Raw genomic sequence first — 15,391 nt, forward strand, 5'->3', positions numbered from 1 at the left:
GACATTAAGTGAGGTAACAAATTAAATAAGAAGTAGGATTGTTTAATCATACAGTTCTATAAAATTGGACTTCTTTTAGGAGTTGCCCCCTGCTGGCCTTGAGACAGAATGCAGGTTTGAGTCAGTTCCACATTGGCTTCACTTTTCAGATCCAGAGGCTAAATCCATCTTTTTTTATATATATATATATTTTGCAGCTGCAAACTTTTTGGGTAAAGTACTTTGGGTTCACAAAGTGGCCACAATTACATAATTGCAGAAGTTTGCGGCCTAACAAAAAGCTGCTTCAGTGAATAAACCCAGTATTAATAACCTGACAGATGCAACAAAAATGTTGTACTGTGCATATTATGTTATGAACTAGATTTCTCTTTTTACTTTGGTCACATCTGTTCTAAAGGCACTTGTTACAATACAGTGACATTTTCATATATTTTCTGCTACATCTACATGTCTGCACTCAATATTTCTCAGTGCCGATAAAGGCGAAACTATGGGCAAGCTTTCTTGTGTCTACCAGTTTGAAAAGCATGACTTTTCTCACAATGTTGATTTTGACCCTGCTGTCAGTAAAAATCTTGAAAACTCAACTTCTTCTTTTAGTTCTGCTTTGAAGAGAAGACGTGTGAGCTAAACTTCAGAGAATGTGCTCAGCTCTATAGCCTGTCCTCAGCACAACAAAGCCCAGCTGGAGTTTATTAACTTGTTAGTGGCTTTGCTACTTTTTCTCTGTTTGGTACACCGCAGGCACACACATACACAAAGACAGCCACACATATGTGCACAAACACAACATACAGCAACATTCACAAGCAGAACAAAGACAAAAATGCTTTCAGCATCACTCAAATGTAAAACTACAATGCCTAGAAAGATATGCAACAAAAGGTCAGGTCTGGATGTTACGCCCACACTCACACACAATGACAAGTTTCCAGAAGTGTTACCTTCTCTCCCTTTAACAGCAGTGATTATCTTTTATTATCTGCATAAGGGTGTTGTCAAGTTATATACTGACAAGGTTCATTTAATGTGCATACAGGGCTGCTAAGGTCGGTTTCACATTTTCTTAGTTGTCAGCTGATTCTTACTATATATGTATCTGTATACAGGGTGGCAGGCATGACAAAATGTCTTTAGAATGTGGTTTTAAGCAGTACAAGCCACACCCAAGTCAGTACGTCGTGAAGTATACCATCAGAGTGAGGGTAAATATATGGCAGCGGTAGAAATAACAGTGTTGCTTATGTTTGAGCAGAGCTAAAAGAGCAGATGTTTAGAGTTATCAGAGTTCGGGTCTGTCTAATCAGCCAACTCGTGAAGATGATGATGCACCGACTCAGGCACAGAAAAAAAAAATAATGCTGGTTTAATAGGCTCTGAGAGATGGAAGCCATTTTGTGCAGCGTGTTTACAGTTGAGTGCAGCCAAGGCTCCTTTTGTTGATGTTCATTTGCTGTGAGAAGGCTGACTTGTTTACAGTGAGATAAAGATTTTGCTCGGGATCATGCAGGGGTCAGAATAAGAGCTGGTAAATCTCAGGTTGTGTTTTGATGTGGAGTGAAGAGGCCGGTTTCTGTGCTGTAGGTGTTTGGGAACATAACCACCATGATAGTGGATGTGATATAGTATCTTTACTGAGTCCCTGAGGAGACGTTTATTTGTGTACCAGCAGAAACAAGATGTACAGAACAGCTGATGTGTACTGATTAAATGTGCTTGCTCAAGGACACTCCAGCACGGTGAATAACTGCTGTGGTTAGAAGCAAAACATATGACTCCTTGCTGACATGATAGTGTTGCTGTCACGCTTTGTGACCCACAATGAAATCACATAATCAAGAGTGTGTAATCGATGTTCACTGTTACTTTCGGATAAAAGAGGGACGGTTGATTAGCTCTATTTGTTGAACTTAGAATAAAATCTCACATGATAGCCAGACCTCAAGCACCATTTCAATCAGATTCATTAATTCAAGATTTATTGTACTTCAGTGTACTTTCTTCATAAAGAGTGCTGGTAAATAATCTCAGCACTTCATATTCCACATTGATCAATAAAATTCTTTATGGGACAGCAAGGAGTTACTGCTTCTGAAACAGTGAAAGTATTTTACTTTGAAACAGCACTAACAGCCAATTAACTAAGGCTGCCACAAAGGGGTGGAAAATATGGCACCATCAATACTTTAAACCAATGGATGTTTGTTTTTAAATTTTTCTAAAATACTTAAATTTATTGTAACAAGTGTTTTTCTGTGAGTAATCGGTGCACTGCGATGCCAGTTGCTGGTCAGCTGCACTCAGCTTTACACAACAGCAAGAGCAGCTACGCTTTGACTTGATCCTTAAAAAAGTTTGAAAGTATTATCAAATTATCATAAAACAAGAATGTTGTTTGTGCACTGCGACTAGTTTTGATGGCATACCACAGCAGCCTCACGCAATGCACGACCACCTGCAGATAGAACTCAGGCAACAACCACTGTAAATGTCTTCTGTTCACTGGTAGGCAGTTTTCATTTTCATATATTTTGTCCTTGTAGCTGCTAAACACATTCAAAGCTCATCACTCAAAAATACAATTAATTTACCTGAAATTGTTCATTTGATTAATGTAGGAAAATGAATTGTTTTAAATTAATCGACTAACTGGAAAAATAGTAGTCTTTAGTGGCGGCCCTGCAATTAACACAGCAAAAGGGAGCAGATCAGAGAGCAAAAGAATCACTAACTCACTAAAATTACATCATTTATCAGGACCACAAACTGCAAAAAGTAAGAAAATTGTTGGGTTTGAAACTTTCCTACTGTCCTTGAAATACTCATCTATGACATGCCGTTTGTTTGGGAAAATTTAATAAATCTAAGCTTAAAACTGTGCTATTTCATTTCATTACATCACTTTGTACTCCAAAAACAAAGCAAACCCTTGGCTCTGACTAGATACTCTAAACAACGAAAAGTCTGCGGTCCTCGGCACAACTGGAAAGCCATTAGTGACTCAGCTGCGGCCAAAAGTGATGTGACAAAAATTCAGGGACTTTTCAGGTGACGTGCAGGCTGTGTCCACAAAGACCAGATAGGAGACAAGTTTGGAAACAAATTAAAAATGTCAGTAGTAAAATATCTTTAGTATGTAGAGTCAAGCGCTGGTAAAACCTGTGGGTACAGGCAGGTTCAGGACGATATGTTAGAAATGAGCCCACACTTAATACAAATACACAGGAGCAAAAAAAAATTCAGAAACTGCTTCTCCTCATCTTTTCTCTTTTTGTTTGGTTTATTGACCAAGTAATAGAATACAATATAGCAGACAAGACGAGAGTCAAAGCAATGAAGCACTTGTCTTAATTATAATATATTCCTGGTATTTAGCCTGTCCATCAAACTTTAGCAAAATGAAGACAACTATTCCATAATTACAATAAAAAAGGGACTAAAAGGAGCTGAGCTACCTCAAGGTCACAGTCACAATATAACACTTCATATGTACCTACACAGTTTAGAAGCTTAATCAAACTTGCCAGACAAGTGAGGATTTCAGCTACAGATGAAACAAGTGCTTTGTGAAGCTTATGCTGTTTGTTATTAGATGAATGTTAGTGTGATTGCTTGAACATTCACATTGCGGTTCTGTAATCATTTTCTGAGGTAAAGGAATAACTGCAGGCCTGGATGTTTTGTGGAATGTGGTATTGCAAATGAGTGTGGAAATACTGACAACACTGATGATTACCTACACGTATGCGTGTTCAAAAACTCTGATTATGTACATTACCCTTCCTTTATTTTATGTAAATGCAGCCTTACATAAATCCATATTGTCTCCACCACACAATATAAAACCAAAACCCATTAAAAATGCATGCTGTCCAGAACTTGTGCTCTGGAAAAAGTAGCTAGCAGCACGAACAAATAAACTTTTCTCATAGTGTGCTGTAAGTCACGTTACTGCTGGTTACAGATGATTATGATGATGGACGTCTAAATACAGCATAAGCAACCAGAATGAATCCAGTCACTGGGATGTAACATGTCATTTGTCATATGCACAGCATAAAAAGCAGCAGTCTAACACTGTGCAATGAAATTATCTTGTTTGCCCGCTCCCATGTATGCATAATAAAAAATATCAATACAAAAAACAAAACAACAATAAAAATATAAATTGATAGAACAAGAGACAGAAACTAAGGTACATATTGGACTATTTACATGTAGCAGCATCTGTAAAATGTATGAAGTAGCAGCAAATATATATTTAAAGTGCAGCACATCCAACTCTAATCAACATGATGTATGGAGCACAACTCATATTGCAAATCATATAACTGGAATAAGAATTGCGAAATTACACAAAGCTATGGGTATATATAATGAGGAGTTTTAAGTTTTTAGCTGAAAGAAACAAGAAATGTGAAAGCAAAATGATTACTCAATCAATAATGGAAACACTTCCTTATTCCAGAATCTAATTAAATCATCTCATGTAGAGAGAAAAGACTGTGAACAACTGCCTACGTGGAAATTTTAAAAAAAACCTTAGCAATGACACCCAGGCAGTTTTCAAGATTCAGTATTGAAAAATAAAACCATAAACTGGAGAACGACTGACACTGGATTTACTGAATGAAGGCTCCACCCTGCAACCCACAGGACCCAAACGATATGCTGCCAACATCACAGTGCCAGACACCACAGGACACCTCCAGAGGTCCCCTGTGTATGGCCTGATGGCTGTTTTAATGATACAAGGGGGACCTACAAAATTTTAGGCAGATGGTTTTAACTTTGTGGCTGATCAGTATATGTATATGTATCTTTTTAATACATATATACATTAATATACATGAATCACCTGTGAAAAAATGTTTTGAGCTCAAGTAAAACACGAGCAAATGCCCAACTATCTGTGATAGGCCTTAGAAAATCAGTCGACTCATACATCAATCAGGCTCTACCATGAATTGACTAATCTTTGATGAAGCGATGTTCAAAATGACTTTATTTGACATCTTTACCACATGATTTTCCTTCACAGCAATCCACTCCCTCATGTAACGAGCCATTATGCACAAAACGGCCATCAAACGTGAGATGGGCCTGCATCCTTTTCCTGAAGATATGGTGATTAAATCATGTATAATGCATGTGCACCACAATGATATTCAAAATGAGTACAAAGGCAGAGTTCCCTGTGAAGGAGGGACAATGATGGAGGCGAGACCAGAGTACCACCAGTGAGGTCGCCATGGCAATACAGGGGAAGCTGGTGCAGTCCAGACTGTTGACCAGTTTAGACTGGCAGGGCTGAACTGTGGGCTCACTAACCTTTATTCCTCAGACTGATAAGACTTAGCAGAGAGCAGAAGACTTCACGGGAGGGAGGGGTAATGATAAGAAGAGAGGGTGAGGGAGGGGAGGATGGTGTGAGAGTGATAATAACTACATTTACATGCACACAAGAAACCCGGTTACTGTGAGAAATCAGGTTAAGGCAGGAAATGGGAGAACACGTTCACATGCTCCACATTTCCTCCGTTACTGTAAATCTGAATGTACATGCAGCTGATCAGTAACCATATTTCTCTCCAATTCCTCTCCCATATGTGTGGAGTAGAGCTGTCATATTTTAATCTTATCAGTGATTTCCTCTGCTGCAGCTTGAAGAATTCTTAAGCATTTGGACTGATGTTGCAGTCAGAGGACTCACTCTGTAGTGAGGGCACAGTTTTCATCTTACAATGCATATAAAAGGTTCCTGAAATCATGTTATTTTTATTGTTATATTGTACATCTATACAATACCTACTGTGTGATGTGATGTATGTGGGAAATGCATATAACACAAATTTAGTTTTATACTTCAAAATAGAGCCGAGAGGATTCCGGGCAAATCCACTTATCAAAAACCAACAAACCCACTGCTTATTAAATTAAAGGCTCAAAAACATAGGGACGTGGTAACTCTTAAAATAGTAGACATCATGTATGAGGTCAAAAATGAACGACTGCCTTACAGCATCCAAATGCTGTTAAAATCTATGGGAAACCATCATGAGAGGAATATGAATATAGTTTAATTTAAGGGACAAATTTATGGAACAGTTGCAAAACTGAATGAGTAGGGTACTTTTTAAGCTTAAAGAAATGTTTTAAAAGGATTCAGAACTGCAACTAGAAGCAGTTTTTTATGACTAATAAATACATTTTTAGCTTGGAAAACTGCAGAAACCCGAGAAAAGTCCAAAACTGAATTGTCTGGAGCCTAAGGAAACATCATCAGACATCTTCTGTTTTCAAATCTTAAATAAATTGAATTTACTATAATATAGGACAAATAACAGCATTATTTAAGAATGGGTGACATTTTTCCTGAAAAAAAAAACATGTATCAATTACCAAAATTGTTGCAAAATAATCAACTAATCACTAACTATTTTTGATAAGTACAAAAAAAGTCCAAATACTTTTGATTCCAGCTCATCTTTGGATTGTGAATAGCATTTAAGGATGTCACCTCTGGCTTTGGGAAACACAGATTGGCATTTTTGATTATTTTATGACATTTTACACACCAAATAAAATAACCACGTAGTAATTAAGAATGAAAATACTTTGTACTTGCAGCCCAAATTTAGATTTAGAAAATCTAGAAGAGAGAAAATTTAAAGACACTGTGTTTTGTAAAGAGGCTGCAACCAACAAGCTGCTTGGGTCACACATTTTTGGGTGTGTGGCATATTCTTCTGCGGCTTTATACATTTATAAACTGCAGTACACTGTTGTTTTTTATGCCACATTGCTTTCGGTTACTTACAGACCAAAGTAAATGTCGAATGTTTCAGAATTTCATAAAAACTTGTGAAAACAGACTTATATCTTTAAACGTTAGATGTAAAGACGAACCAAGTAATATTCTTTTATCCTTTCCATTCACTGCACTGCCTTAAGTCTGTCAGGCACATGCGCTCTTGTTTGAATTCTGGTTAACAACCTTTATGGCCAAGAATCAGCTTTCTCCATCAAAAAAATAAATAAAATGAAACATCTTGCAAACAAGGAGAGCAAGCAAACAAGTGGGGGGAAGGGAGTCAAAAAATGAGAGGGTGAGAGAAAGGGTTGGGAGGCAAGGCAACAGGAGACGCAACAACAATGGAGGAGAGCGAGGGAGAAGGAGAGAGTGTCAGTAGATCAGAGAGACGTACACAAACAGAGAAGAGATGTAAAGAGTGTGATCAGTGGGTGAAAAGAGTTTGGCAGCCTTAAAGAAAGAGAAGAAAAAAAAATCTCCCAGCATGGCAGTGAGGGGGAGGGGGGATTACAATTAATCAAGTGGTTTCATTTCTGCCTTCCATTATTATTAGGACAAAGAGGGTCATCACCTCAAAGCTGCAGCCGAGTTTCAGTTTTTTAGGCAAATTCAAATCTTCAGTTTCGTCTAATGATGTGCCACATCCTCCTTGGGGTTTTTCCTCCTATCACTCATCCTTTTTCGCTCTCTGTGCCTTTCTGAGAACAATACGATCAACATGCATTATTTATTGGAAAGTACGTCTGTGCGCTGTGTACTGTATGTGTGAGAGAATGATGTGAACGTGCGACTCGGATTCAAATGAGGGGAGGGTGTGTTTCTGCGGGCACAGGTGTACGCCTGTGTGATTTCATCACTCTGCATGCAAATTTTGACCGAGGATGGCCACGGAGACAGAAGACGGAAGGAGACAGAGGGAGAGAGGAGCCTGAGAGGGATGGAAATGGATAGAGTGAGACCGGGAGAGGGAAGAGGAGAAAGATGGCGTGATGACAGAGCTGCAGGCACTGTGTTTGTACATGCATCTGCAGGCAAATTAATCAAGAGATGGTCTCTTACTCCATTAAAATGCTAATGTAGGAAAATCTAGACATTTCCATATATTTGCAATATATCCCAGAGCCCAAAGAGTGTTATTATGCTAAGTGCAGGCTGTGTGCTGGATGTAGACCTAATGCAATGACAAATCTAACCAAGATAAAGCCAAGATTAAAAGTCTGTTAAGTAGTAAATTAAAGTGCAGACAGGACGTAATGCTTAAACGCTAGGCCTTCATGAAGTTAGACAAGAGAAGACTGGATATTTGCACTTAAAAGCCCTGAAAAAACATTTTTTAAGGCTTCTTAGTCTAAATGGTGAACTATCATTACGTCTCTGTCAAGTTGGAAACGTTTTAGTTATTTTTACACAAAAGATTTCTAATTCTTACTTTGTCTGTGTGTCCCTTATGAGTCTGAAGATGTACACCGGCACTCCAACACATCAGCACTTTCCAATATCGGAATCATAATTTGGTAACAGTTGATTGGCTGTTAGTGTACAGTGCTAATTTAAATTATATCTGAACTCACCACACCCACACAGTCCTGCAGTAGATTGGAGATGTTTATGACTGTGACACCTGTAAGTGTATCATCAGTTGTTGCATACTTAGTCATGAAGACTTAATGGTACAGAGAGATAACTAGTTTCTCAGAATTCTAAGTTTTTCTTACAGCAAAATAACAGTAGCTGGATAGTAAAAACTACGCATATGAGATAGTCATCACTTTATGTAGAAAAATGCTCGAGTATGAACTGCGTATTTCTGCCGAACCAGGTGGTCTGCAAAATAGTAGCAATTAAATCCAATTGAAAATAATTCATGGGCAATTTATTGCTCAGGACTCGTTGCAGCTCTATATCGCGTCATGGCAACTAAGCTGAATTTTGTTCAGAAGTTGAGACATGACATTGCCAGGCAGAGCCAGTGCAGAACCGTTTTCTGCAGAACCGTTTTCTCAGTTGTGCTACAGAGTGACAGCTAACATATGTTGTTTATAGTCTACATGCAGTGATTCATTTATGTCCAATGGTTCCACGCTGGTGTAAAATTGGCCCTACGGCTAAAAATATAAACGTACAAGAAAGATATTCATCATGTGGCAGCAACGCTCAGCCTACCTGAAGCAGGTTCAGACAGCAGCAACCTATGCACAACAACATAAATATCTTATTGGATATTTATATTGTTACTGTCCATATGCTACAATATAAATATGAAATAAGAGCCATTAGTCATCTCTAATGCCAACTGAAACTCCAGCGACTGGACCTCACTCTTAAAATGACCTTCAGATGCACAAAAAAGAAGACCATTTATATGATTCATCTTTATGCATTGGTTTCAAACATGTGACCAAATGCAGACATTCTTATTCATATATGGAAGTATAAACCAGTAGGTAAGGTCTTTGAGGTTCCAAGAGAAAATCTGCAACGCAAAGCCTTCAGCTATTACTTTTTTTTTGGATAAAGGATGGATAAAGTACCCAATTAGTATTTTCACTAACTCCTCCTGGGAACCAACTGGGGCCTCTCCTTACTCTGAACTCTCGTGAGAAATCTAAAAATGATATTTCTGCAGTAACTTTTCTGTGCCCTGTCAACACATTAGCAGGCAGCACAACACCGGCACTGGCAGGGAGCCTTTTTATACAACAGAAGAAATACAAATGTCAATGTTTTCAGCGCCTGCTCCCAGGATTATCATGGGAATATAATACTGATATAGATATCAACAACGTTGCAGAAAATTTTTCTGACATTTTAAAATGTATTAGATGATTTGTGATAAAGATTCAGAAAGGAAACATGTAGAGAGGGGGATAGGACATGTAATCGATTCCCTGGCCAGAACTGAATGGATATTGCAGCTATATTGTGTTTTAACCAGTAGGTGAGATCCAATACTCACATTTACTTAATGGTAAGTAAATATGTATCTGACACATTGACATCACATGTGCACCCTCTACCTGAGCCCAAAACTGAAAGTCCTGAATCAAAGCTATTTAATTATACTCCACATAAGTCTACTTAATTCTGTCAAAAAAACGAAACTATTTTTGGCAGAATTAATTATTACTCACGAAGAATATTGCTGGCAACTTGGGAACAGTGATGAAAACAAGATGTAAATACAACTTCTACATACATAATCATCACCTTTCAAGCTGATGTGGCAAACTTGTTAACTAAGAGATGCTTATATACAAACCCAGTAGACACAGAGTCAACAAAAAGTATTTGCCCACACAATGTTCACTGTTCTGTAGCTCTGTTTTTTGCCTCAACCCACCTCTCAGGAAAATATCAGGCTCTTTAGGTGCTGAATACTCCAGTGCATTCACTATACAGGGGCTAACTTGGTTTGTCTGCTGTTTGATACTGAGCAAGCAGTCAACAGTGTGTTTATAGAGCTTTCTTGCTGCAAACAGATGCCTGCTGGGGCCAATTTGGTTCTATAATGGCGGTAACACCGAACCACAACAGTAAAGTTGCAGGCCAGATAGTTTAACTGTTCTCTGTAGATTCATTACTTTCGTTTTAATGATGTCATCTGATACAAAAATTATTGCGAAATGTTTGAAATCCAGTACCGCTAGCTTTCACACAAACGCCTCGCTTGCACACACTTCCTCACCTAAACTGGTCGGCTTGATGAGTTCGTCCAGCATGTCGTAGAAGGGCAGCCTCTGGAGCTTGACATCTGGGTGGACCGGATGCAGCGTGGCTGAAGTGGGCAGGTGGTGCGTCAGGCCGGTCAGCTCATGTTTCCCAGGGCCGAGCAGTGAGAGGGGCAGTAAGGCGGCGGGCGACGGGGTTCCACCGTGACCGGCGTGACCCTCGTACGCCAGCTGTGTCAGGCCTGCAGGCAGCGCCGCGCCCCCTCCTCCAACCACTCCAGCTGTGGCCGGGTGGTGCGGTCCAGGCAGGGCCAGCTCTGAGTGGGACACCATTTTGGCAGGGAAGCGTCGTCGGTAGAGCTCTTTGATCTTCATGTGCACGGCGGGGCTGCAGCCGGCTTTCAGCAGATGCAACGCCTTGGTCAGCAGCTCGTGCTTGCGTCCGTGCTTGTTGCGTCCAGCGTAGCCCAGCAGCACCTGCAGCTCCGACACCCGCAGGCTCATCACCATTTGCTGTTGGACAGAGAAAACGAGATTGAGTTGCAAAGCCAAGATCAACTTTTCATGTCGAACACAAACTGGCGTGAAAAAAACTAATCTGACTGGGAATGACCAGCCACTAAAGCGAATAATGGGTAGCAGCAGTATTCTTTTTCCAAAAGGTGGCGAACTTTGCAAGGGAAATTTAAAGAGAGAGGAACAGTTACTGTCTTGACATTTAAAAAAAAAAAAGAGAAATCCTTGCAATATGAAATCCACTCTGCAATGTTCAAATGTCTAATGATCCTTCAGACAACCTGGACCTCCTTGATCATAATTCACAACAAACCTCTTCAACATAGCTGCTTGCACTGATCTTTATTCAGTCCTGTTTAAATCCTTCAGTCGTAATCAAGCAAAATTTTGAGTTTCCTGACAGTCTTTACCTAAACCCTCACCTAAAGTCATTAACAGTCATTAAACATGGAGAAAATGTTTCTCAAATGGGTGTAACATGAGTCACGACGGCAGCAATTCAGGAGAATATCTGAATCAAGCCTCGGCCAGTTGAGGTGATTCAAAGAAACTAGTACAGATGCTTTGCAGCTGTGACCTTTTGGAGGTTTTCCAGCAAACATAAATTTGTAGAGATCCAGGACAGGTTTACTTTATGGGATTCTCAGATATACAGACTCTAAGGTGGAGGTTGCTATACATTTTGTGAATGGGAACTGGCGTTGCAGTGAATGTTAAGAAAAGCTCAATGCCAGCAAAAAGGAAGCAAAACCCAGGCGAGGGCCAACTGAGCTCATTTAATTCCTACAAAAACAGATGCGCAGAGTTGTTGCTGTTGTTTTCAATAATGGAGCGAAGATATCGCTTCGAGTGACACACTTTGGGTGTGATTGCTGTATTAAAACAATTTCACCAATCATACGGTGTCGAAAAAAGACAAGAAAAGGTAGTTTGTACTCGAGAAGCAAACTGTGCAACAGGAAATTGAAAATGTCTTCATGTGTAGCCGGATAAATGCACATGACAGAGCAACAGATTTATGTGAGGCCAGAGACTCTCTGCTACTTTGCGTGAAAGCAGTGTTGCTCTCATTTCGCTATGAAACACTTGTGGATTGTCAAGTGACAAAAGGGGGAAGTTACTGTGTATGAAAATAAAAACATAAGCTGAGTTTTAAATGTATAATTAGATGATTTGCATTCATATTCTGTCTTTATCTGACGTGATACTGGTGCACTGGCGTTCAGTAATATTAATGCCTGAGCTAAGTCCATACATCGAGGTACCTCAGCTCGACAGTTTGCTTCACAGATGTTTTAAAAAAAAACACACACACATGCACATTATACAGGTTTCCTCCTAGCAGAACAGCATTTTATTGCCCCGCAGTGTGTACCATAAAAGTCACAACAGCTTAATTTCTAACCTGTGCATGAGAACAACACCTGCTCAAGTACAACAGAAAATAGTCACACTCAGAAGCAGTGTAGCAGCTATTTTTCTGTACTGGAATGAGAGAAAACTTTAAATAACAAAGGATATTTTCTGGCTCAATGTGAGGCTGAGGCCATATCTCCCAGGGGGCAGTGGGATGGAGCAGAGGAAGCAAGAGCATGTGAAAAGTGATACCTGGTCCAGCTTCAGTTTGGCCCAAAATACTGTAAGCATTAGCAACTTTTCTTCTAACCAAACCAACTGTTCAAATGTCTAAGCAGACCAACTTATAGCATCGAGTAAATCTTCAGACTTCAATTAAAAGCCTCAGTGATTGTATTTACATGCACACCAGTATTCCAGTTTTCATCATGTTCAGGATCATTTACAAGGCACACAGTGACATCTAGTTAATCATATCTCTGTATACATGATAAATACAAGTTTCCGGTTACTGATGCTGTTTGTGCAGGTGTCTGTGATGTTTGCAACACAAACTGACAATATGATCTGACATTTCTGTAAATATTAACCTAACCTTACTTTCATTTGACACTTTGGCTTATAGCGGGTTTAGCACAATTGAATGCCAACATCGTGTTTCAGATTCCAGAACTTCGGACTAACTTTAACTGCTAGCAAATTGGGTTGCACCATCCCACTTTTGGTTCAGCATAGCATTATTCAACCGCAGCGCACTCAGACAAGTGTGAGACCATGAATTAGTTGGAAAAGAGTGAAAATCACGTTTTAGTGTCCGACTTACTCAAGTTGAAACTGAGTAATTTTGTCTGTATGGGCTGTTTTCTATGGGCAGAGTTTTTTATTGTAAATGTCAATACTGCTGTCGATCTTGTTCATTTAATTTGGGAAGCCAAAATCATGATTGACCCCCAAAAAATGGCGTCATATTACAGCTCTAGTGCTACGTTAGTCACTGAAATTGAATGTAGTGCTTTTTGTTCTTCACTGGCTCAGTCAGTGCCTTCCTCAAACCTGCACTCTCAACACCAGGTATGTTTTCGTGGGACCTCTCCTGCTCCACCAGCCTCCTCTCTCTCTCTCTTCATTTTGTTTTAAAATATTCACGTATAGATCCCTTCATTATTGAAACACGCAACAGCTGAATTGATTTTTCATGCATTCTAACAGCAGTCTGGAGCCCTGGATTTGTCTTATACACGCTATTGCCAGCAATGGGGGATGAGAGCGACAGAAAATATCAAACATGTCTTCCACTTTAACTACTGTCAGAAACCAGAATGAGATGCAGTATCCCAAGTTTATCAAAACCTAACTGAATTAAGTGAAGGCCTTATCCAGGTTACTGAGATCATGATGTTTATATGCACAAATACAAAAATGCCCATGTAAATGTCAGTGAGTGTAAATGAGGACTTCCTTTAAAAAAAACCAAAAACCACTAAAATAAGATTTCTAGAAATGCAGGGAAGAATGTGAGATAGGATTTTTTTTTTTTTGAAGGAACCACATCTTCTTTGAATTAAAATCAGCAATGTTGCATTTTCTTACAATCAAATCAGAGAATTTTTTTATTGCTAACAGTCAGCAGTCATTTAGGTCTGAGTGTGTTTGAGGCTTTTGCAACATAGCAACACGTACAAAACATAAACCAATATTGTTTTTTTTTGTTTGTTTTGTTTGTTTCATTGTTATTTGATGGCAACAATGATGCACAATGGGGCAAAGTGAATTATGCACAAGGTGGGTGAAAGAGTTCAAATGAAACCGCAGCTCATTAACTAGCATCTATCACAGGCATCCATTAACAATGCACATCGTATATGGAAAATTGTAGCTAAGAGACAGGCCTTAACTGCATCATACACGCTCTTAAAATGGACACGTGTTGTATATGCATGTTGAAATCAGCGCTTCCTTTCTTCTAACTAACACACAGACACACACCTACAGCGCAGACGAACCGACTTGGACAAACTTCCTCCCTTCATCTCCTTTAATGACAGAGCAGGGATAAAAAAGCACAGACGCACACAAACACACGCCCCTTAAATGACAAAGCACACAGGGCTGTTGCTGCCCAGTGTGTCAGTTTCCGTTAAGCTAATCAATTATATATACACACGCACACCTACACACACACACACACACACACACACACAGCCGTTGTTATTTAAATCTACAGAGCATGTATGCTGTCGTGTCGATATGAAACCTTAAAGCCTTCAAGATCTTATTTTTGCTCGTTATAATGAGGCACATTCTTCTTGGGTTACTCTGGGGTTTTGCATTTAATTGACATTTAAAATGCCATATATGACTGCTGTGGGCTATTTCTATGACCTACCATAGCAGTGACTTTTAACACTCGAAAAACAAACACTGAGAAGCACAAATACCACTTTCTCATTGCTGGAACAGATTTCATGTAAATAACTATATTTAACACTGATCCAAAACAGTCTAATTTGTTTAATAACTTGAACAAATGTTTATTGTAGTACATCAGTAAGAGTAATTTTCAACAATGAAGCAAATGTTTTAATATGAATATTAAACTTGTACATCAAATCTAGCATCCATCAAGGAAGACATAACCCTTATCTCACACATTAGCTTTTGATTTGCTTCCTCAGTCTGAGCACTCTTTCGCGATCTCTTCCACTGGAAAATTGCCAAGTTCCTATGTAATTTGCAATGCTGCAGAGGATGGAACTGAAGCATATTGTACTTTGCTGTGAATATTATGTAAACGTTGATGTTCTTTCATTTTTAGCACGAGTGGCCCTGGTGTGAAAGAAATCTCTCGCTGTAGTTCAACCTCAGGACTGTATTGTACCAATAAAACAGACGCGCTGTATAAACGGCAGCCTTGAACGGAACTGAAACCCTAAATGTGTTGCAGTTTACAGTAAAACCTGTTTCACTTACGCATATCTAGAAACTTCATCTAAACCCAACAAAAAAAAAACTGTGATGCAAAACAAACATTTGT

General features: G+C 39.2%; 1 protein-coding gene across 2 annotated transcripts in view; it reads right to left on the reverse strand.

Annotated features, from left to right (window-relative positions):
- The window catches only part of LOC103353196 (E3 SUMO-protein ligase PIAS1), a 61,284-nt gene that overhangs the window by 21,878 nt on the left and 24,015 nt on the right, over positions 1-15,391 (reverse strand). For both annotated transcript variants that reach the window (XM_008276047.1, XM_008276046.1), the window contains exon 2: positions 10,503-10,998. In XM_008276047.1, coding sequence (XP_008274269.1) covers positions 10,503-10,995 — 493 coding nt within the window. In that variant the 5' untranslated portion in view covers positions 10,996-10,998. The remainder of the gene's footprint in view (positions 1-10,502; positions 10,999-15,391) is intronic.

The sequence above is a fragment of the Stegastes partitus genome, unplaced genomic scaffold, assembly GCF_000690725.1.
Source record: "Stegastes partitus isolate 25-593 unplaced genomic scaffold, Stegastes_partitus-1.0.2 Scaffold64, whole genome shotgun sequence".
In the NCBI taxonomy this organism is placed as follows: domain Eukaryota; kingdom Metazoa; phylum Chordata; class Actinopteri; family Pomacentridae; genus Stegastes; species Stegastes partitus.